Source organism: Aythya marila, assembly GCF_965140915.1.
Source record: "Aythya marila genome assembly, chromosome: 15".
NCBI lineage: Eukaryota > Metazoa > Chordata > Aves > Anseriformes > Anatidae > Aythya > Aythya marila.
Window position 1 is genome coordinate 4213548 of NC_139056.1, and position 23723 is coordinate 4237270.

The 23723-nt window shown below is 39.5% G+C and overlaps 1 protein-coding gene across 2 annotated transcripts; it reads left to right on the top strand.

The window, feature by feature from the left end:
• Positions 1 to 10783: 10783 nt before the first annotated feature.
• METTL22 (methyltransferase 22, Kin17 lysine) lies at positions 10784 to 23723 on the top strand. Of its 2 annotated transcripts, none has more exons than XM_082772899.1 (11): positions 10784 to 10826; positions 11414 to 11764; positions 13618 to 13968; positions 14358 to 14398; positions 14483 to 14627; positions 15096 to 15167; positions 15735 to 15788; positions 16931 to 17011; positions 18016 to 18118; positions 18918 to 19086; positions 20620 to 23723. In XM_082772899.1, exons 2-11 carry the CDS (start codon positions 11635 to 11637, stop codon positions 20653 to 20655), a joined length of 1182 nt encoding a protein of 393 aa, XP_082629025.1. In that variant the 5' UTR covers positions 10784 to 10826; positions 11414 to 11634; the 3' UTR covers positions 20656 to 23723. The 2 variants fall into 2 exon arrangements, with proteins under 2 accessions (XP_082629025.1, XP_082629026.1); XM_082772900.1 differs by lacking the exon at positions 10784 to 10826 and adding an exon at positions 10834 to 11019.

Here is a 23723-nt window from a genome sequence, read left to right on the forward strand (position 1 = left end):
GAGCAGTTGTTGCCACCAGGTAACATTGAGAAGGGCGGAGGACAGAAGCCGTACAGGGTTTGCGGAGGAGGGTAAAATAAGTTTTGTTAGACCAATTGATCCAGTAAAGAGAAACAAATGAGTTTTGGGATGTCTTAGTTGGGACCTCAAGCTCATCTGTTTCCTCTAACTCTATTTGCAGTTTACTTGAAAGATTTACTTGGCCCCGCAAGCATCGTGTGTTGAGCGGGTGTTTTATCAGCGCTCTTCTCATAAGCCTGCATCAGAGCCATTCGTATCTGAACCGTCACACCACTGTGATGATCAGCCATTTGTACAAATGTTAAAAAGCCCTCATGTTAAAATCAAGGGGAGGCAAAGGGTGTTACAGAGCAAAGCGGCAGGAACGTGCAATCCGCTTAGGTCCAAGCTGCAAATTGAGGATTTTATAAAGTGATCATCTGTGTCCTGGGCAGTTCTTTTACTAATTTTGGTGCCACGAAGTTCTAGCTATATGCTTATTTGTAGAAACAAGTAAGTTGTTTTAGTCATCAAAATATGTGGAAGCCCTTGTCGAATCTGTCTAGATTCACTTTACAGTAAACAAAAGCCAAAGCCTGCTAACTCCTGATCCTTTTGTGCCCAGACTGTGATAATAGAAAAGCTTATGTCCAGAATAAGTCAACTCTATGCGGAGATTTAATTTCCACGTCAGCATAATCAGATTAGGCAGTCATCCTTGTGCTGAGGAAAAATGAAGAAAGTCAGAAAAGTAAAAAAGTACAGTTCATCAAAATAATCTTCTTGTATTTGCCAGGAAAGGTTCATAATGAAAGGAAAAAGACAGTAGTACAGATTGGCTTCACCAGAGATACAATTTCCAATTTACCGAGATCTCTAAAAATAACACAAATTCCTGAAGTTATGCTAGGATTTTCAATATAGGGTAAGAGCTCAGATTTTAATACAGACTTATGTTTGTGGAAAAGGAGGGACATGCTTTGTGTGCACAGACTAGCTGTTGATTAGATCTGCTGACATCAACCTGCTATGCAGAATACCAGAGATCGTTCAGAAAATGCTGCCAAATTTGCAGTCAATTAATAGCCCATGGAGTGCAATGTACCAAAATTAGCAGTCCTCTGGCCTGAATATACCAGAGCTTCTCTAAGTAACTTCTACCTCACCCTTTCTGCTTGCAAGGTGACACTGCTGAAGGATTCAGGGTGTGTTCTGCTCTGAAACCCTCAGCATGGCTTCCCAGGGCCCTTATTGGGCAAAATGCATCTAGATTGCAGTTCCTTCTCAGATGCTCTGATTCTATATTGTACTGGTGCAGCAGAGGCCCCAACCCAGTTATTTTCATAGATTAACAGCTAAATCCAAAAAGTTATTTGAGGTAAAGCTGCTGAGGAAGTGCTGTGCTAACTCACTGTGTTACTGCTGGAAACGAGTGATGAAAGAAAGGCAGAGACATTGATTTGGCACCCTGTGGCCAGTCATTCTGGAACTTTTAAATGGTTTACTGAGTATGAGCATTTTGAGTAGGAAGCAGCATGTTATTAATTCCATTATAAACATGTTTGCTGTCGGCAAAACATCTACCTTGTGTCTGGACTTAAATTCTATCTGGTCTTAAAAGAGCCATTCCTCTCATAGGGTCAGTGTTTATCTTTTCAAACCATATAAACTATCCATGTAAGTTCAATAATGGCTTTTTAGGACATTTATAAAAACCTTTATTTTTTTAAAAAGGCTCTTAGACAATAAATTTCTCAGTTTTCCCTAATGTTTATTGTATTTTCTCTACTCTGTATTTGTGAAAGAGATGTTTGATATACTTACAGTAAATTATATGAAAATCTGTTTCTCACAATGTTTACCCATATGACTGCAAAAAAGGTAAAAGCCAGACACCATAAATGTGCACCAATGAATTTAAGTAATTCCACCAAAACGAGTAATGCCAACTCATCCAGCATCATTCAGAATCATTGCCCCAAGTAATGAGCTGCAGGGTTCCCTGCCCTGCAGGTATATGGAGATCACAGCTGTGAGCTCACATGAGAGGGAGCAGAAAGGTAATGAGAGGTTGTAAAAACAAGTAGTGTATAGCAGCAAATCTGGATTAATATTCAGGTTCAACAAACATCAGTAACACTATGGCAGTGAATAGACTTAAAGATTATGAATTTACCAATTCTGTAGCAGCGAATATGCTTGTGGTGGGTCATAGTTATCAAGACTACGCGTGCAGTAGGTCATGCTTCTCAGTACTGTACTTATGACAGGCTACGTACATGTATATACGTATTCACCTACATATTCACCAGACCCAAATGCAGCAGGCTGACCCCAGAAGAGGGGGAAAGGTCATACTGACCTCAAAGGGTGTGATTTAAAAAACAGTCTCAGAGGAGACTGACCACCCCCAGAAATGGGCCCAGACATGGGACCACAGTAGCGTTCACAGTCTCACTTCGAAGCTGAACCATGCCACATTGCGTAGAGCATCAAAGAGCTGAGAGTCAGTCTCAGGCTCTTTTTATTTCATTGAGACTTGAGAGGATGCAGCACACCACCACTTCTGATGACCAACAGATCTTGTTACTTTCCATCTTCCTCCTGAGACAGCTAGTAGATGATGATATTTCTTATTTTAGAATCATAGAATATCCTGAGTTGGAAGGGACCCTTAAGGATCATCAAGTCCAACTCTTGACACCGCACAGGTCTACCCAAAAGTTCAGACCATGTGACTAAGTGCACAGTCCAATCTCTTCTTAAATTCAGACAGGCTCGGTGCAGTGACCACTTCCCTGGGGAGCCTGTTCCAGTGTGTAACCACCCTCTCTGTGAAGAACCCATTTTCTTTCATTTTCTTAAGCAAAAATTATATTTTCCCAAACTGATACATCCTTTCTCAGACAATAAGTTGTTGCACAGTTTCTTGCTTTGCCCTTATCGATGGTATCTGTAGGATGTCTCCAGTTCTCAGGATGTCCCAGCTTCCCAAGCCGAAGGCTGAGTTCCTAGGCCTGGTTTCCAGCCTGGCAGACATTTCTTCTGTCAGTGTTCAGCAGCTGTTTTAAGTCACTATTTTCTCATGGTTGGGTTGTCTTCATAACTGCTGCCATCACCAGGAAATGTCCTATTTTGTCTGCTATTTTTTTTTCTTGGCTGAGGAATTTAATAGAAAAAGAGTTTATTATTCAGCATTCCAGTAAAGCTAATTGGATTCTGAAATTTATTATTGTTTTAAGCTATTAAAAGGTTACTGCAATTACTTCTCTGTGATTAAAAAGAGAAAAGCTAAAAGGCAATGTATGGTATTATAATTTTTAGAGTTAGTGTCCTTTGAAATTACTAGCTTTTGTCTGATTGATCTGAGGTTTGACCATTACTTCTCCGATTTAATCTTTTTCATGCAGTTGTACACATTCATTTTTTTGAACAGCCTCAGCCTGCAGTGAATTTAGAGGGCAGGCCAGTCAGAATTGTATCTTTGACAAGAGAATACAGGGCGTACATCGCAACGTCCTCACGCCTACTCAGTATTACCTGGTCTGCCAAAGAACCCATAGTGTAGTTATGTGGTATTGAATTAAAAGGGTAATTACATGAGGGACATGGCTGAAGTACCCAGCACAGATTATTGCAACCAATTAATTTTTTTTCAAGTCTTGCTGCAAATTGTTCTGTTGAAAAACTAGTTACTGAGGTTACAGTAGGAAGGGTAGGTAACTCATTCTGAGCCAGCTGACCGTGGCATCCTCATCTGCTTGAAAATTCTGTAGTGCTGCACAGATTGTATCCCGTGATCTCATCTGCAACAGATTCTAGCAATTTTATTCTGAAAATTGCAGCAACAAAAAATTCTGTAGCATCACCTATCATTTTGCTTACTGTCTGCTAGGGAAGAATCTTCTGTCTGTGCAGAGACAGCATCATCCATGTCTAAATGGAGGTAGACTAATAGTATCTCTACAGAGATCTCTTACCAAGCAAGAATATAGGTTTCTAAACTTTTTTTATTTTTTATTTTTTTTGGGGGGGGGTGGGGGGGAACATCATCTTTCTAGTTACTGATTCACATATCCCATAGGCTCTGGGTCAATAAAACATTCCAAAAAAAAGCATATAACTTCAAATGTGTGTACATCAATAGTAATTCCATGATCAAAACCTAAATGAGACTAAAGTCTTCCAGAAGCGTGACTGTGGAATTATTTGTTGGAAGTACACTGTGAAGGTAGAAGTCAAGTTATGCTGTTCAAGGCTTCCCATTGCAGGGAGCAGCACTTTGATCCCAACAGGATATATGCTTTTATTTGCACAATGCCCTAAGAGGATAGGTCTGCCAGGACCTTGAAGAAGTGTGCCATGTTAGTTTACATCACAGTGCTTTCCCAAAGGAGAAACCTGTGTGCTTCTGAATTTAGTCACATCATGCTTAGGCATCTTCCTTTGGACTGGGGTGAACTTGAGTCTCAAGCCTTCCTGCTTTCACTGTGTGAGAATGGAACGTGGGAAGGCTTTGGTTATCCATGCTTATGCTTGGTGATGCCATGAAAAAGACTGAACTAAAGAATCTCAAGAGGCTGGTTTAGGTAAGCTTTGTAGTTAAGATTTTCCAAATACTTCTCTGTTTTCAGGCAGTACAAAACGCTCAATAAAGAGATTAGTCACATCTCATCCTTTTTGAAGTCCTTAAAGCCCCCCAAAAATACCTTTTTTATCTAGCCTTTCTTTGAATAGACAGATGGTAACTGTAAGCATGCCGGACAGTTAATCCATTGCTCTGAACGTACAAAGTGTTAGCTCAAGTATGTGAAAGAAAAGCTCCTGGTTTAGGCACTCTACTTCTAATCCTGCCTAACAATATCTGAAAATGATCTCCTTGTTGTTGTATTGAATATAAATTTTTCCAACATTTTCTTCTTTCATTTTTGATCTCCAGCACTGTAAATGACCCAAACCTCAGTGCTGTTTTTATATGTCACTTCTCCCAGTTTGTAGTAAGGCCTCCAACTCACCTCAGTCCCCAGAGATAGCAGCACTGTTCCCCCATGGTGCATCCCAGCTTAAATGCTGTATTTAAACATATTTTAAAAAAAAAAAAAGAAAGTAGTCTTGAGCCTCAAATCACTCAGTTACTCATGAAAGATGCCAGACATAAAAGATACGAGTATTGATAATAAAAAACAACAGCCTTCCTCATTTCTCTCCTCTTGCAAATTGTGTGCTCTGGAGATGAATTTGTGGAGCACTAGGTTGAATGCTGATGTGACCACACACAAAGCGCTGCATAAAACCCTGAGAAACACAATTTGATCTACTGGAAATTGTAGAAAACACAAAGTAAAAATGGAAGTTTGTGTTACTTAATCAGGGATTTATTTAGCATGCGAAGCAGAAGTTGTGTAGCTTTTAAGCTGGTACAACAGGTGCTGATAACCTGAAACACTGAACAGGGACAGGCCTGGCATGGACAAGTAAGTTCAGGAAGACTGGGTATCAGGGCACAACACAAAGGCATGGCACGCTAAACAGAAAGAGCCCATCTGTCCCAACAGAAGGAGTTTAGATTGCAGTCTCTGTGTGGGCAGCCTGTGCCAGGGCTCTGTCATCTGCCTGGTACAGAAGTGGTGCTGGTGCTCAGAGGGAGCCTCCTGTGCTCCGGTCTGTGCCCACTGCCTCTGGGCCTGGCCCTGGGCACCGCTGAGCAGAGCCTGGCTCTGTGCACCCTGCGAGGAGAGATCCCTGAGCCTCCACTCCTCCAGGCTGAGCAGGCCCAGCTCAGTCAGCCTCTCCTCACAGGAGAGGTTCCCGTCCCTCCATCGTCTGTGTGGCCCTTCACTGGACTCTGTCCAGTGTGCCCAGGTCTCTCTCATACTGGGGTCCCAGCACGGGGTGCAGCACTCACTGAGCTTCTCTATCTTCTAGCTCTGCTTCAGCTCCATAACAACAGCATTCACAAACAGTGTATTAGCTGAAGTTTCACTTTCCCTGAATCCGCAGAACTTGGAATTTTCTATTATTCCTCCCATTGCAGGCTTTTCTACCAGCCATAGTCGCAGTACTGCAAAATCACAGTGTGTCACTTCAGCTATTCTTCATCTGACAGGCATGCTAGCAAAATCCTTTCTTTTGGTGTGATGGTATTTCAAGAATCTTTTCAACCAGGAATATCAAAGTAAGAATCTTGCTTTTACATTTCTAATGAAGAAGTACTGTTTTGCTTTGTAAATTGATGTGGTTCCATTGAATTTGTTTTTAAATATTTTTCATGCATGATTAACTTAAATTGAGAAAGCAGCTGGAAGATGACTTTTTATTTCTGAAAGCATAAATGCCTCTGTTTCCTTTTATGATGTCTTTAGGCTTAGAATCAAGTCCATTAGACAGGCCATTAGCAGGTTCATAGTTGTCCTTGAGCTCCACATCGGGCCAAACTAGACTGAATTAATTTGATTCTTCTTTGTTCTGATTTTATTTTTGGTGTTGGGATAGTCTTGTTTTGTGCAAATGCTTTACCATAGGCATATTGTTAAGTTTATGGACAGCTTCACTTATTTATTGCTTTGGCTTTGTTATTCCTTCAGCTTCCCCAGTAAAAAATACAAATGCATTTTCCATTCATTTGCACTGTAATTTGTATTTAAAATGAAATATGCCTTTGCACTTGTTTATACTACTAGTTCAAACAGATAAGCTAACAGCTGCTAGAAAGAGATGGATGTGAAATGTTCATAAAGAGAAAGTTCAGAATTGATAAATCTGGTAGAATGAAATAGGTATCAAGGTGACATTATCTTATGATGAAAAAATTCATATAGGCTAAACTGAGAGTCTTGGCTGCACTGCAGCGGGAACAATGGGGCAGATAGAGAGCAGGTGGTATGTGCTGTGACACGCAGCGTTACCTGCTTCGGGGCTAGGCCTGGAGACATCTGAATTAAATTGATTAATACATACAAGATTATGGAAACCAAACACTAAGCCTTCAATCAGGGAAGGTTTGCATCTCAGGTGGATGCATAGTGGGTAGGAGGCAGAGACAATAAAGACCACACACGATGAGCATCACACTATTCTCTGACCCATTTGTTACTCCTTTTCTCTTTCCACTGGACTGATGATTTTTCAAGCCATGTTTGTCTAAGCAGATATTTGTTAGGGATCTAGTAAAAGCTTAGGCACAGATAAGATACAGCTACTTTGAGTGCTTTTTTTGTGTATAGCTCTTACATGCTGAATAATTTATCCTCTCTTTGCTGTGCATTCTACGGTGCATGTTTAAGTTGGCTGTGTTTGATGTAAACAAGTAGTGAAAACTAATTCCACGTATCTCCTTTCAACAGCACTGGTATAGTAGGATTGAAAGGATGGGGGCTGATGTATTTCTTCTTCCTGACAGCCTTCAGTTTGGTTTTGGTTTTATTTTTTGTTTTTACTGACCCGATGAAAGCACTGAATGTGTTTCTGTCTGCTAAGCATGTAATGAAAGAAAAGAAGACAAGCAAAGAGACAGTACAGTAAGTACTGGAAAGATACCATCAGCCATCAGGGATAAACTACTGAACAGTACAAGATCAGATAGATTTATTTGTAGTGATAATTCGTCTGGTTATTTCTGTCTTAGAATCAGCTCTGTTCTCTTACACATTGCTAAGCAATTAGATTTGTCCCGTGATACATATTTTTCAGGGCTGTCTCTGGTTTTCCTCTTCTCTGAACCTCATGCAGCAGTGCTGGTGTTTCAGAAGGCATCCTGCAAGGACATTGTCCTATCAGTCCTATGGGCCATGAAAGGTTTGGGTGAAAATGGGATGCTCTGGGGTTGCCTTCTGTAAGCAAACTCCTAGTTCATGGGGCTGCGAGGAAGACATAAAATTGAAGTGCATCTTAGTCTTTTACAAAATAAGTAGATCTCAGGAATTTGAAATACAGTTCAGGTTCTTGAGATCCTCGTGACTGTAAAACAAACCAATTTGGCAGCTTGAATTTTAAGAGTGAAATTCTTGTGGCAATTCCTGGTGCTCTTCTAATCACAATGTGTGTTGTGGGCAGAAGTAGCAATAAATATTTCCAAGACTTGCAGTGGAAAAATAGAGCTTTTAATATGTGTAACTATGTTAGAAACCAAGTAGAGCTACATTAGCAAGACTGTAAGCTGTACTGAACATGAGGATCCTTGCCTACAAGGATCAAATAATGAAGCTAGAATCAAATTCATGTGCCTTGTAGCAACTGAAAATTGAAGAGATTCCTTGTTAGACACTGCCATGAAAATGGTGAGGGAAGATGCAAACAATGTTACTAAAGAGAGAAGATTTTTATTTTTAAGACACAGGAAAAACAAGTATAATCCCTATGAAAGGGACAGTGCATCTTTGGCCTGTGAGCTTCATGCACTGTCTTCACCAGCGTTTCATTGTCACTCATGCTGCTGTTCCACACCAGCAGTTCATGACTAAGAACAGAGAATGGCAATTGAAATTAAAGGCAGCTAGTTTTCATTTTGCTTCTGGCAGGAGTAGCCTGGTCAGGGGCAAAGTACAGCACTGGGAGGAAGCGGGAGCCAGAAGTTTTGAGTGGATGCAGATGAGGTCATTTTGGTTGGGCCATTCTGAGTGATGACTGTAGTGAGTTCAGCGACTGTAGCTGTCCTGCTGGGAGTAGAAATTACAAGCCAGAGCTGGGAAAATGTAAGAAGAAACATGACTTTAATTTTTCTGTCACCAGATGTGGCCAGCCCAGACTTTGCTTTCCCTCCCACACCTCTCAGAAAAGGTAAAGTTTTTATAAACTAAATACCTTTACCAACTTCAAGGAGTTGTTGAGGTCGCTAAGTTATTACTACACATCTGCATTGCTTCCAGAAGTGCACACAGCCAAAATCTCACTTCTCGGCGTGTCCTCATAACCTTTATGCTGCAGTGGAGAGGGAGGATGAGTGTTGAACCCATCTGCCTTCTGCTGTGGGGCATCCCTTCAGAGCTTCACGGGCATTTCTTGGTCTGAAGCTTTCCTCTTTTTAGGTGTATCCCTGCAGCTGTTACCAGCCCACAGCTCCTACTCATCCATGGACTGCCTTGTTGCTAAAGCCCTCTTGTGTGTAGTCCAGAAACTGCATCTGCACAGCTAGATTGTCAGCTAGCTGTCAACTGCATTAGAATGTCTGCAACCACACTGGCTCCTTTAAGACCTTCTGCAGCCATTAGCTATTCGTGCTTTGCCTAATGATATTATCTATGTGAAACAAGGTAATTGCATTTTTTAGAAAATAAATTATAACAGCTCCATTTGTCATACAATATGCTCTTGTGTTTAAAACACCTGTGTAATGGAGTGAATTGCCTAACTTTTTAACTGCAAACTACAAACTTTGTCTGCACACCAGTAAAGCATCTCTTACTACAAACTGGTAAGATTTTGTGACAAATATCTGCTTTGTCTGCATGTTGTTAGTGCTTTATAGCAGTGGAGAATATGCCAGCAGAGAGAGACTGCAGTAATAACTTAACTGGCAGAGTATCACCACAGGAAGCAAATAATATTCTGGTCTTTCTCAGGAGCCAGACAAAAGGAAAACAAATCTCCGAAGCATTTTGTCAGATATTCACCCACAGACACTCCAAGGAGAGATCTGAATGGCTCACTGTGTTTTCCATTTCATTACCACTTAGACTGTAAATACAGGGAAAGATTGCTACACTCTCTTAATAATTCTTAGTCTTTATAAATAGATGCAAATAACAAGAAACAGAAAGACGTCTAAAAATACAGACTTTGCATTACATTCCAAGTTTTTTCTAAGAGTATTGATTTAAAATCTTTCTTCGCTACGAGCATCCACTCAAGAAAAATACAAGGATCATGCGTAGCAACTCTATCATAGTATATAGTATCATATAGCAAGTAATTGATATGTAAATGTCTGCTTTTGAGACACGTCCTCCAGCAGTTAAGATAGGAACAGCTTGACTAGCCCTTGAAGAGGAACTGAGCTAGAATCCAGATAGGAGTTAGAGCATAGCTATGCCTGATGCTGCACAGAGACCGGGAACCAGAGGGGTGGTCAGCCCGGCCACCACAGCACATGGCACCCACAGGCTGCCAGGTGAGAGCAGCCTGTCCCAGGCCCTGCTGTGCCTGCCCTGGACCCTTAGACCCGAGGTGTGGGTAATAGAAGCTGCTAGTCAGCGGGTGCCTAACGCTACAAGTTGCCTACATCTCTTGCTAGTTTCCCCAAGTGCTCTGGCACAGTGTTCCTGCTCAACACCAGACTCGGGCTTCTTTATTTTACCTGGCTTATTACACCTGGTGAAAACTTTGGGATTAAGCAAAGCTCCTGCCCCCAGTCAGTGCACGGCTGCCGCTGTTGCTCCATCTAACTCCACTGCGGCAGCAGCAGCTCTGACACTCTCCAGCTACAAAGCGCTCTGCCCGCTTGCCCCTTTGGTTTTGTTCTGTGCTGGCGTGTTTTGAAGTTTTGCATGGAACTGGGTATGAAGCGAGGCAGCGTAGCTCTGAGCCAAGTAACTAGCGGCAGTGGGGAGCGTGGGTTCACTGCCTAAACGCTGGGGCTGCTTTAGGGACTGACAGAACTTAGCCGCTGGCGTCTCCTTTTGCCAGCGTGCCGCACCTCACCTCGGGCTTAGCGCTAATTACAGAACCTCAGCGCGAAGCCACCTCAGCGTTTGCTGTGAGGAGCTGCGCAGGGCTCGGGAGCGGGCACGAACGGCCCCGGCGTTTCCTCAGCGCCGCGGCGGCCTCGCGTCAGCTGCGCGCCGGAAGGGGCCGGCGGCTCCGCCATGGCGGCGGGGCCCGGGCTGCGGGAGGTAGCGGGGGGCGCGTGAGGGCCGAGCCTGCGGCCTCCGGGCGTGGGACGCGGTTCTGGGTTGGCGTCTGCGGCTCGGCGGCGCTTCGCGAGCCCCCCGCAAAACGCCCGGTTTGGGGCGTGTGGGGAATAAACGGCGCCTCTCGCCCCGTGTTGCTGGGGGGTCAGTCACCCGCTCGTGCCCCAGCGGAGCTGTGGGTGTGAGGGAACGAGGGCGGCTTCGGTCGTTTGTTTTCTGGGGGGAAATACAGAGCGGGGATGGCAGGCAGGGTGCCTTACCTGCTGAGTGGCAAGCTATGCGCTCAAGTCATTTCAGTGAAGACTTGGCTTTGTCAAACTGTACATTTGCAATAACACTTCCTTTTTCACGGGTTTGTTAGTATTTAAGACTAGCTAATTAGCAGCTCTACTACCTAAAGTACGTGGTATCTGCCAGCAAGCTGCAGGTGACAGTTGGTACAGTGGAACATTGCTAACGAGAGCATTGAAGCATTGCAACTTTATAGTCCAGTGAAACCATATTTTAACCTTCTAAAATGCTGCTGGAACAACACTATATAACTAAAAGCTGTCTGTATTTGGTTTTAGGTTGAATATCCAGATTCACAACTTGGTGTCGTATTGGAGCATGGGGGAGCTTGCACAACTGCAGCTTGCATGAGCTCTTCTCAGCACCTGCGTTGTGAGGTTGTCTCACCGAGCAGAGCTGCTGCCTGATGCCTGCTGACAGAAACTATTGGGTCTCTTCGTGACAGCACAGCACAGCACAGGAAACTGGTTACTGTAAATGTGCCTGTCACCAGCGTATCATGGGAGATGTGACAGAGAAGGAGATGGATAGCCTCACGTTCAAAAGTGACACTGTGCTTTCTGACGTTCACATACACTGTCCGAACAAGAGACATCTCATGGTACGGTTGAATGCAGTTGGACAACCAGGTAATGTGTATTTAGACTGATGGAACTGTATTTTAAGTATATTTGAATATCTTTGTAATGGCTGAATCCTCTTTTGAATGGTTGATAGTAATCAGTACATATTTTGCTCCGGCTAGAAGCAGAATTGCTTCCTGCTCAGTCTTTAGGAAGAGAGCTAACTGGATTGTCCTTGTGAAATTAAATACATAAATTAAAACTGTTAATGTGGAATTTGTAGACAACCCATCTTAAAAAAAAAACACAAGTTACTTTCTGAGAAGAAGTAACCACATTAACCTTCATGACGGCTTAATTTTATTTATCTGTAATCTCAGGACAGCACCTTGGGAATCATGTTAAAAAGTTAGGATGTTTCTTACATGTAGACCAAAGCTGAGAAGCTGTTGTTTTTAAATATTATCACTTAAAATAAAAAGATAATTATTCATGATTTCTATAAAATTTTTAAGTGATGATTTACCATTTGTTCCAGAGGAACCTAACAGCTTATTTATTTATTTGTTTGTTTGCTTATTTGCTTGTTTGTTTTTTTAAAAAAAAGCAATGACAAAGCTCAGTATAGCAATGGACTCACATTAGCAATGGCTTGTGTAATTTGAAGAGTCAAGGCCGTAGTGAAAATGAATTGACAAATGAATGCCTCTGCCAGTTTGTGGGCTTCTGTAAGGTTGTCAGGGAAAATGACTTTGAAGCTGTTACTAAAATGTTCTGCAGAAAAGTATCTCTTGTGCTGTGACAAAAGTGTTAATTGTTTTTCAAACCTAGTTGAGACTTTACAAATAAAAAAATCTTGCAGTTATTCTAGTGCATGCTAATGTAAAAAAAAAAAAAAAAAAGTATAAGAGACAAGAGGGTCAAAAGGCTTTCCAAGGAAGTAGAAACTAATTATGACCTTGATCAGGTCAAAATCAGGTAGTTAATGCTGTGATGTGTTGTCACAATGACTAGCATTCATTTGCTGTGATTCTTCTTGATGTGAAGATCCTTTCAACACAACAAAATGAGAGTCAGTGCTGTGTACTCTGAAATAAAGGAATTTTCCAGGTCAGAACTGGATAGCAGTGTGACAGCTTTAGCTTAACAAATGTGACAATAGAATTTCATACACTGTCGAGCTGTTGAAAGCAATAGTGGCAATTGGTTTCCCTTTGATAAGAATAAACACAATTGTAAGAAATTCTTAGAATCCTGCTGGTATTGACCTTTTTCACTGGTCATGTTCTTGCTTAAAAAAAAAAAAAAGTGATAGCATGTCAGTATGTTCAGCCTGAGCTGATACAAGACAGGTTGCCTATTTGTGCTGTCTCATTCTGCTTTAAGCTGATTTCAAGGTAAGAAGTTAGGTGAATCTCAAAAGATTTTTTAAATAGTAAAAGAAATTCTGTTTACTTTTTACTAGAACATGTTAGTTTCTTTTAAAACAGGAATTAAATCAACATAAAGATACAAATTGTAATTTATGATATTATTTTTTCTTTCAACTTGGTTTAAGCTTGTCTCAGCAGAAGTTCTCTTGAAGGATGTAAAAAAAGCATTCCTTTTCCCAGTTGCTAAAAGAGGTGTTATTATATCAGGTGAAAACGTAAACTTGACTGAGTAGATGTTGAGTCAACCAGCAGACTGTGGAAGTGCTTCATTTATTCCTACTGTGACAGAAATTAGTAGCAGACATATTTCTTCCTAGCAAATAGAACTGTATTTCAATATACCTGTATGATTTGCAATCTTCTATATTTTTATAATATGTGAAATGCACATCAAAATGTCATGCATCTGGAAATTGGCCTACAGATTCTGTTCTTACCTAGTGCTAATCTTCAAATTCTTCCTCCTCCTGCTCCATGTTCTTGCAGTATTCCTGTCGTATTTCAAACTCCTTTGGAACACAGATGATTCAGCATCTGAGAAATCTGGAAGAGAAGCTACAGCTGAAGGGGAACACCAGTACAGCAGTGGAGATGAACTGTGTGACAAGGACAGGAATAATCTAAAAAATGAAAGGGAATCGAATACTGAAGGACTAGAAGCTCTGCTGGATGATGATGGAGACTTGGAAGTGGTCAGAAGACCTCGAAGCACTTCTGATTTAGAGGCAGAGGATCTTTCAAGGGATAGGGTATATCCTGTAATTCTGATGAAAGGGAAAGAAGATGCTTTTGAAGACGAAGAACAAGAATGCACTTGCACTGATGTTGTTAAAATAGGTAAATAGTAAGCTTATGTTCAAGGAGAAATGGGATAAGTATCTGTTTGGGTAAAACAAAAGAAAAATAGCTCTTATAAATTAAACAAAAGTAGTTACGTGAAAGGAGATAATAAACCAAATGTAATACTGTGATATTGTAAGTATTTTAAAAACAAACTGCTTTTCTCCAGAAGTGATTTGGGCAGTAGTATACCATAGGGGAATGTTTCTACTTGATTAGAGTGGGGTCTTCAGCATTATCTAGCATTACTATTTAAAATGAACAGTGGTTAGTTCTAGATTTAAAAGGGAAGCATGAACTGACTTTTCAAATTTGCTACTTCCTATGGAGCTTGATTTGAAAAATGTTTTAAAACAATTATTTCTGCTCCTCCTCCATTTTCACAGAGCATACTATGGCAACCCCCTTAGAAGATGTTGGAAAACAAGTAGGTATTGTACCTTGTATTATCTTGCTGTTCATGGATTGTGCTTCAGAATGTGCCCAGTGTAACTGCATCTCTTATCTGAAGGTCTGGCGTGCAGCTTTTCTTCTTGCTGACTACGTTCTGTTTAAACGGGACATGTTCAGGTGTTGCACAGTACTAGAGCTTGGAGCTGGCACTGGAGTTACGAGCATTATCATGGGAACAGTTGCCAGCAGAGTTTATTGCACAGGTAAGGCACTTGCTTTTAATTAAATATTTTCATGAAACTCCACAAAGCAGTATTTTCATCCTGGGATTTTCATCCTCATCTATTCTTTTTTTAATTAATAATTTGTTATCAATGTGTATAAAATTGTGTTTATTGAAAAGTAGCAATAACTTTCACAACAGGATGAAAAAGCAGTAATATTTCTAGGTGCAAGCGTTTTAAAAAACAATATGTTGCTGTGAGTTAAGGATAGATTGCCTGTTAAAGTACAGCAACCTAACGTTATTCAAGGATGACTCAGAGCTTAGTACTGAAAGACACAAGCAAGAAGAATGCTAGGGAAGCAGTTATCAAGGGAGAGAGTTGCTCTGAATTTTCCGTAATCTCATGAGCTTGACAGAAATTTAGAGAGTTAGTCTGAGAGGTTAGGGACACACGCAGCACATGTAAAATAATCTTATTTTGAATATTGTCACTGCTTCTTTCCAGATGTTGGTGACGATCTTCTGGCCATGTGTGAACAAAATGTTGCATTAAACAAACATTTGATGGAGCCAGGAGGTAAGTGCTGTGCAGTCAATACTTGTACTGTTGCCTATCTGTGGAATTCCTTTGGGATTAATCAATTTAAGTCATTGGCAATGTGGCGTGTTTACATGTAAAATTAAACTTCTGTCTTGGTTAAAAGTCACTCATTTAGAAAGATAGAAGAAATCTATATGTGGTCCATAATGGGACAACTTCCTTTGGAAAAGAGCAAAATACTTGATCTTTCTTTGGTCAGCAGTTAAGACAAGCTGTGGTTCTAGTCATTGTGTTAGTTTCACTGAGGTATTTGGAGGATCACAGATGTCTAGGTGCCAAGGGTCATGTAAACAGAGTGTAAATGACAGAGGTGGAACTCTGAGAAGTATTTAGCAGCTGAGATACGTAGAAGAGAAAGTGGGGTGTTTCTGATCTTTAAGTTCATCTTACATTCCTTTTGTAAGGGGTAACTGGTTTTGTAAAGTAAATGATTTGATGTTCAACCTTATTTGTTTCATGTGTCCTCATAATACGTCTTTATCACTTGTTGCAGCACTGGCTGAAGGGCTGTTTGTGACTGTTGTGGTCTTTCTTCACCCACAGGAGGAGAAATTAAAGTAAAGGAACTTGACTGGCTGAAAGATGAATTCTGCACTGGTAGGTAGTTGTAACGGGTCCTTTGTGATGATTTTTTTTCCTCTCAAATCCATCAAGAAAAGTTCACTGTTTATGTAGTCAGCTAGCTAATGAGTAAGAAAAGGATTACTGATAGGTTGAGGATAGGTGAATAGTGGTTGTCCTTTGCTTAGTGAGATCAAAATTCAGAAGTGCAAATACAGTGTGTCATTATGTGGTGGTAACAAAATCCAAATACAATGACGTGGATTTGTATAATCCAGATTGTGATGTGATGGTATTGTGTTGCTTATGATGGCTTGCATACAAAACAATGCAAGGTGGGGGGGAGGACAGAAGATCTCTTGAAGGTGTGTAAATCTTTTTTCCAAATGTAGGGATGAATGTTTTATATTTTACATATTTGGAAAGAGAATACGGTTTGCTACTTTTAGTAAAAAAGGCAGTTAATACGAGTAATTTTAAAAGTGCAATTAACAGTAGTAAAGCAGATCAGTAAAGCTGTCTAGTAGTTACAAATATAGACCTTTTGTAAAAGAAATTTAAGGTCAACACAAAATTATAGCACTTGGGTGTATGAATCCTGCTTTGCTTTTTAGGTTTTGGTATCACTTAACTGTAGTAGTTCGATGTAATGATTCGAAAAATAGAACATCTAAGTAGGGAAGTAAAATCATCCTTTACACTTTCAAAAGCCTCTCTAGGACCTTAGAAATTTTCATGAAATGATAGCATTTAATACCGCTAGTTGAAAAGGCTGTGTGATCTTTAGACCATCAAAGAGAACATCTAAATTTTAACCAAGTCTAAATTTTAGAAAGCATAACTAAGCAGGAATCCTAATCAAATTTTGCATGAAAATGCATTTTTCTAGTTAAATCTGTGATCTTCCTACAGGGTAGTAATTGGTTGTAAATTCTTATGTCAAGGAAAACTTACTCGTGCCAATTGATCCTGAGAGGACTGGACATATGGCACAGAAAGCAAAGGACTGCAGGGAACTTAGGGAACAAATGGAGGCTGTGATTTCCCTGTAGTGGGATGCTCTGCTTGCTGAGTAGCAGATGAGCAGAGGAGTTAAAATGTTTGATTGTTTGTTTTTAAGTCTATCAAACACTTGAGCCAGTTAACCCTGTACACCAAAGCCATCTTTGTTGTTACAGATCCGGAAGCTCTTTTTAGCTGGTCTGAAGAAGAGATTGCTGATTTGCATGACCACTGCACTGTGATAATGGCAGCTGATGGTATGAAAATGTAAACAGTAAGCTTTTTACATCAAACACGAGTAAATAACATAACCATGCCTATTTTGCTTTTTAAATCTAACAGATCAGATCCCTACGTAATTTGTCAAACCTCTGCCACATGTTCTTGTCTTTATTTTTTTTTAAACAATTATATTTACAATCTGAATTAGCAATAGGAGAAGAGACACTGAAAACATCCACTAACCTTTTCTTTCGTTTTATGTGGTAATTTTTTGTAACTAAATAAATTACTCAGAGAACATAATCACATATAAGTGATGAAATTGACTTTCAGAAAAAAAAGAGTTAAGTGTTGTTGTCCTACCTTTGTCTTTCATCAAATAACCTCTATACAAATAAAGATTGATGGTCAAAATCACGTGTACTCTAATGTGGAAAAGAAGTCTCAAGCATTGCACTTACCCTTAGAGTGTGTCCCTTCGGACATTTTTCACTTATTTTCCATTCTTGCTTAATGGAAAGAAAAAAGATGAGCTAGCTTATCTGTATAGAAAAACTTCTTTTAATATTTAAGTAAAGGAGGATTATTTTTAGTTATGATATTGAAAGATATTGGAAAACTGCCTTCCAAAGAGATACGCTCATAGTGGTATAATTTACTGCTTTTTTTATTCTTATTATTAAATAAAGGTGGCCCTATACACTGTGATATCATGCCTTTTTTAGCTTTGTGGTAAGATATTTCCAGGATGAGGGAGTTTTTGTTAAAGTTTTGTAAGTTGCCTGACGGAAGGGATTGCCATAGACAGAAGAGAAATCTTTAAGAACGTCTGACATAAAGAGCAGCAGTGGATATTGATATAGGGTCAGTTGTTGCCATTAAAAATATAATACTTTGGGATTTAGCTAAAATAATGACTTATAAAAAGCTCAAATGATGACTTATTTGATTAGAATGATTTAATTGTTGTTGTTTCATGCCTGAGATTTAAGTAAGTACTACTTTTAAATGTACATACTCTGTGCTCTTTTTCCTGTAGTGTTCTATGATGATGACCTGACAGATGCCTTGTTCAGAACGCTGTATAGAATCACACACAACTTGAAAAAATCTTGCACAGTTTTCCTAGCAATAGAAAAGAGGCAAGTATTGCCAAGAAGCACTAAAATTTTACATGCTTACCTTTATTTGGAAAAAAACCCTGATTTACTTGAAGGTTGTTTTATGATTATTGAATTGGTTGATCCAAGGCTGCAGTAAATGCATTTGGTTTTATACTTATTTAATTTTTATCAGTTCAGAATTTTACTTCCAGAAGAGTTTGGCTTTTGTGATCTTACTTGTGTCTTGCATCAGATAGATAACCTCTGTGCAAATAAAGGTGCAAATATGTGCAAATAGTTGGCTAGTCTGATCTGCAGTACTTGGTGTGTACTGTGTGTAAAGTGTGCTGTGTATTTAGGAGGTCATGGACTAAAGTGTCGAGTAGAGTGAAGGAGCTTAGAATGAGGACATAATCTCCCAGCCTGCATCCCTCCATAACAATTTCTCTTGTGTTTTCTTTGAAGGAATCTTTGTATGTTTTTGAGTACTCACATGTTGTAGTCCGTTCATGAAGTGATGTATACATAGTCCTTGTGTAAAGATGTGTAAGCAGTAGCTATTCATATGATTTGTTGCAAAGCGTTTCTCCCAGAAGCTAAATTAGTGATTTTGTTGAGGCAAAATGTGCTAAAATCAATGGAAAGCTTCATCCAAAACTTCCTGACTTATTGATAGCATGTCTCATCGGCTTTTTGGGGACAGCAGGGGTTACTTCTTTGACTGTGAGAGTTAATTACACTGAGAAGACCCACATTTGCCATTAGCTGAGGAAAGTTACATAGCTCTTTAAGAAACCAGTATAGGAGAAAGGTTTTAAATTAAATATTTTGTTGCCAGACTGAACTTCACTTTAAGACATATGGATATTACATGCGAAGCCTACAGCCACTTTAGAAATACTCTAAATGATCTGGAGAATCTCCAGGATGGAAAAATGAAATATATTGTGGAGCCGATTAAGCCTGATTTCTGCCAGTTTCTCAGTTATGAACGGATCGAGCAGTTGGTAAGTGGCATTCATTAAAATAAATGTAATGTGTTGGGCTAATAATCTCAAATTAGATTTTAGCTGTTTACTTAATATGAAGTAAGAACAGCAGAATAAATATTACCTTCTTATTTCCATTTAGCTGTTTATTATTTTAAAATAATTCTTGTCCATGCTTACATAATCTATACTAAATTGACATAACGTGCCCTTTGCTATTATGGAGCAATACAATGGCTTAGATTGTTTCTTAACTTCTGAGGAAATGAGTGCAATTTCCATTACTTTGTAAAATACATGTGTTGCGATTGACTAGAAAATGGACCAATATCTCTTTTCATTTATTTGCTTGTAAAAGAGCTTTCATTTTATAGTTTTTATAATTCCTTTCTCAGCTCAGGGTTAAGGTAATAATATTCTAATACCTGTGAAGAAGTTGATTAGTAGTAAACTTCTGGTATTCAGAAATGTATCACATACATTATTTCTGGTTTTCTAATTACATTCCAAGCATTCATGGTTCTCTCTCTCTATTTTTTTTTTCCTCAGTTGTCTTCTCTTATGAATATTGTGCAGGCTAGCTAGTAGCTTGCTAGCTTCTATAGTGATACAAATTAACTGACCTTTCGGGAGAATTTGCAAGTCCTATAGTGGATTGCAAATCTATTACCATGTAGTCAACGTGCTATTGCTTTGTCTACTACAGTACGTGTGCATAGTAAGATTCTGGGGACCACAGTTGTTTTGTGAGATTGATTTATTTTTCTAGTTAGTGCTTACACCTTCAGGTACCAAGTTTTGCACGTATGATTTATAACAACTTTTACAAGTGTAAAAATATAATACAGGTTATATCTAAATGTGTAAACTCGTTCCCTGCATACTTTCTATGGAAGGTTGCTACTGGTCTTTGAAATAGATGCATTTTTTAAAACACACGTGTTTTTTTATTGTGAAGTACACTGCCACAATTCAAGATGTCATGGTGATGAGTATATGATAGTCTGATTGCTAATCTTTATTTGACAGGCAAAGCTTATACTGATTTATTCTACAAAAATGAAGTGCTCTGTTTTTCATCTTTGTTGTACAGTGGATTGAGAAGTGTGTGTGTGTGTGTATAAAACATGCACTTGTGGGACCTTGATTCCTCGGTACATCAAGTACTTTTTCAGTTGTATCTTTATTGGCATTATTGGAAGCATTTGTCAACACAGGCTAAGATAAGAGCAAGATTCTCAGTCAAAATACTGCAAAAAATTATGTAGACCAATGAAATAATTTTAAGAAACTACCTGAATTATACTACTTATTATTATAAAATGTAATAATAATAATAATAATAAAATCCATGCTGCAGGAAGAAAGGACTCAGTTCTGTTGCTCTGTCTCAAGGACAATTTGGTGGTCATTGTAAGAGACTAGAGAGCTGGATTGACTATAAAGTATAGAGTGTGTCTTAAAAGTTGTGTTAAAGTGTGCATGTTTAACATTATCAAATAACAGTCTGCTGGCCTGAGAAATTAACTATAAATATTTTTTCTCGTATAGGAATTGTGGAAGATTATTGCTGATCAGCTAACGTGACAGGGACATGAGAAAATAGAAGATACTTATCGAAGGACAATGACCTTTTTTTTTCCAATGTTTATTAAAGAAAAAATCCTGCTGGAACTGAGTTCTCAGAAAGTAATTCCACGCAGATTTGCCTTACCTCAATAAGTTTTTGTTTTGGCACTTAGGACATAGCTTCTTTGCTTCCGTTATGAAACTGGTTAATGTTGATCTTCCGAGTACATGCTGGATGAGAAGCTGGCTGTGGCACGGTACTGTCAGCTCTCCGGGACTGATGGCTTAGGTTTTAGATTCTGACAAAGAGGTATTTAACCTTGTTTTGTGTGGCTGATTTGCAGATGTCATGCATATTCCCCTTGGGTTTTCTGAACTTGGACACTGTTCTGTCTTATCCTGAGTTGCACATTATTATATGTATTTATGGACACTTGTGAGACAGTCCTCTGTCATGAACTTTTCTTTAAACAGTCTGTTTATGAAATGTAGTTCTTTGGTTTTGGTTTGCATAAATCATGCTAGTTAGGGCAACTGTCTCAGCTGAAAAGAGACAAGATGCATTTAGTCTGAGCCTCTAAAAATGTTCCACATAGGTCTCGGAGCCATATTATCCTGCTAGCATTTTAAGCTATTCCGTGCTCGCCAGGTTGAGGATAGGAAGGTGCCATGTGATGTGACCTCCCCCTCTTTAAAAGCCGGAATTCAGAATGTATACATGTGAGGCAGGGGACAAGGAGGTGACCCACAATGTCTTGCCCATGAGGGGCTATCAGTGCCTTAGCTTTTGGATTGAAGTACAACATACTTATCGGATCTCTCCTGAGTTATTAATGAAACCAAAGTTCACAGTATTTGTACTTACTATAAATGTTATGTGTCCTATCATGTTTATATCACTTGCCATATGTACACTATCACTCAAATTCTTGTGCCTACTGGATTCTTTAGCATTACAAGAATGTTATGATAAAGCTGTCCCAGCCCGTGACTCGTGGGAGTGTGCATACATTACATTAGAAGCATCTGGTTGTCTTCTTGGAAGTCTGTTCTACATTTGGTTTAGTTTGGTTGGTTTAGGTCAATTATTTCATAACCTTAATGCTCATCTACATGAAGGCATACTTGTTCTATTTTTCATGTTGTTTAACGAGGTGAAAGGTCATTAGATGAAGATGGCCTTTTCCTTTGAGTATAGCCAAAGTAAAAAATACGTTATGTTGGTGTATACCTGCCTAGATTATTGTAGAACTCTCTCAGAACCCTCATTTAAAGCTGAATGATAAAACAAACAAACAAAACCTTCTATCTTAATCCAAAGATTCCGAAACCAGAGTTCTGGGTTTTGGTGCGTAGTGGTTTTGGCAACATGCCACCTCCACTGTCCTAAATGAGCATCTGAACGGTTAGAACCTAAGCCATAGACTAAATCAACTCTGTGGGTAGTTTATGGACATTTCACAGGGGTGGTTCATAGACTAAGGGAACGATACGTGGGTATAAGTTGAAGGATAGTTAATCAGTGAGCACATACTGGATAAGGTGGGACCTGAGCATAATGTAAATGGTGTGGAATGAGGGGTGGATATTTTACCAGCTTTGTCTGGGATAGAGTTAATTTTCTTCGTAGTAGCTTCTGCTATGTTTTGGATTTGTGATGAAAACAGTATTGATAGCACACTGATGTTCTAGACATTGCTGTGCAGTGGTTACACAGCATCAAGGTCATCTGTGTTTCTCATGCTGCCCTGCTGGTGAGTAGGAAGGGAAGGGGACGCAGCCGGGACTGCTGAGTGCAGCTAACCAAAGCCATGCTCCATACCGCGTGGTGTTGTGCACAGTAATAAAAGCTAGGGGAAAGGAGGAGGTGGGAGGGACGTTCCGAGGTACAGTGTTTGTCTTCCCGAGTTGCCGTTACACGTGGTGAATCCCAGCTGTCCTGGAATTGGCTGAACACCAGGGGGAAGCAGTGAATGAGTCCTTGTTTTGCTTTGCTTGTGCACGCAGCTTTTGCTTTACCTATTAAACAGTATTTATGTCAAACCATGGATTTTTTCATGTTAACGTTTCCAGTTCCGTCCCCCATCCACGTGGGGGAGTGAGAGAGCAGCTGTGTGGTGCTGAGCTGCCTACTGGGGTTAAACCGAAGTTTGTTTTGCAGTGATATTAACTGTGACAAATTAACTGAAGAAAACTGTTTTTAATGTAGCTGCTCATTTAACTAGCGATTTTCTGAAGGTTATAGCAAGAGATGAGTGTGAACTGATGTGAAATAGTGTATGTAGTTAAAGAAGAGTTTTACTTGCATGGGAATTCTGAACTCCTTTGGAATTATCAACGGAAATTCATCCAGGTAGGGGGGTACTCGAAATCTGTTCAACATAGAATTCAGTCACTTTACCACAACTGGCTTAAATTAGCATCTTAAAAATATATACACACACATACATTAAATAAATAAATAAATAATATATATATATATATATACACACATACATACACCTGTGTCTTTGTTTGAGTAAATATGAACATTGCTGCTGCTTGGGAAGCAAGCTGGAATAGAATTTCCTCCTAAAGACATAAAGCTAATCTTTCTGTTGAAGGGAAACAACTTCTTTGGGGGATCGGTGACTGAGGTCTCTGGTCAGCTTGCAAATTTGGATGTGACACTTATCACTAATGATAAGGAATAGTCAAAACCAGGCAGTAATTCTAAGAACACAAGAATTGCAAAGAGTGTTAGAATGCCTTGGCTTTGCAATATAAATGAGAGAGAAATATAGGCTGACCTGCCAGGGAACTGGCTGCTGCTACTTAAGGATACTTAGTGAGGACCTTTTCAATTTTGTTCTTAATCGCGCTTTAAATAGGTCTGACATGGTAGTATTTTTTTAGAACTCATCACATGAATTTACACCTTTTTTGTTAGGATGATTAAAAGTGGAAAATTGCTTGGTGTTAAGTATACAGATAATGACTGGAAATCAAGTTAGTGCCTAAAATGATAATATTTCTGGCATGTTACCTGTATGTATATGATCAAGATGGTGTTGTGTTTTTTTCCTAATAAAGCGTGATTTTCTTAA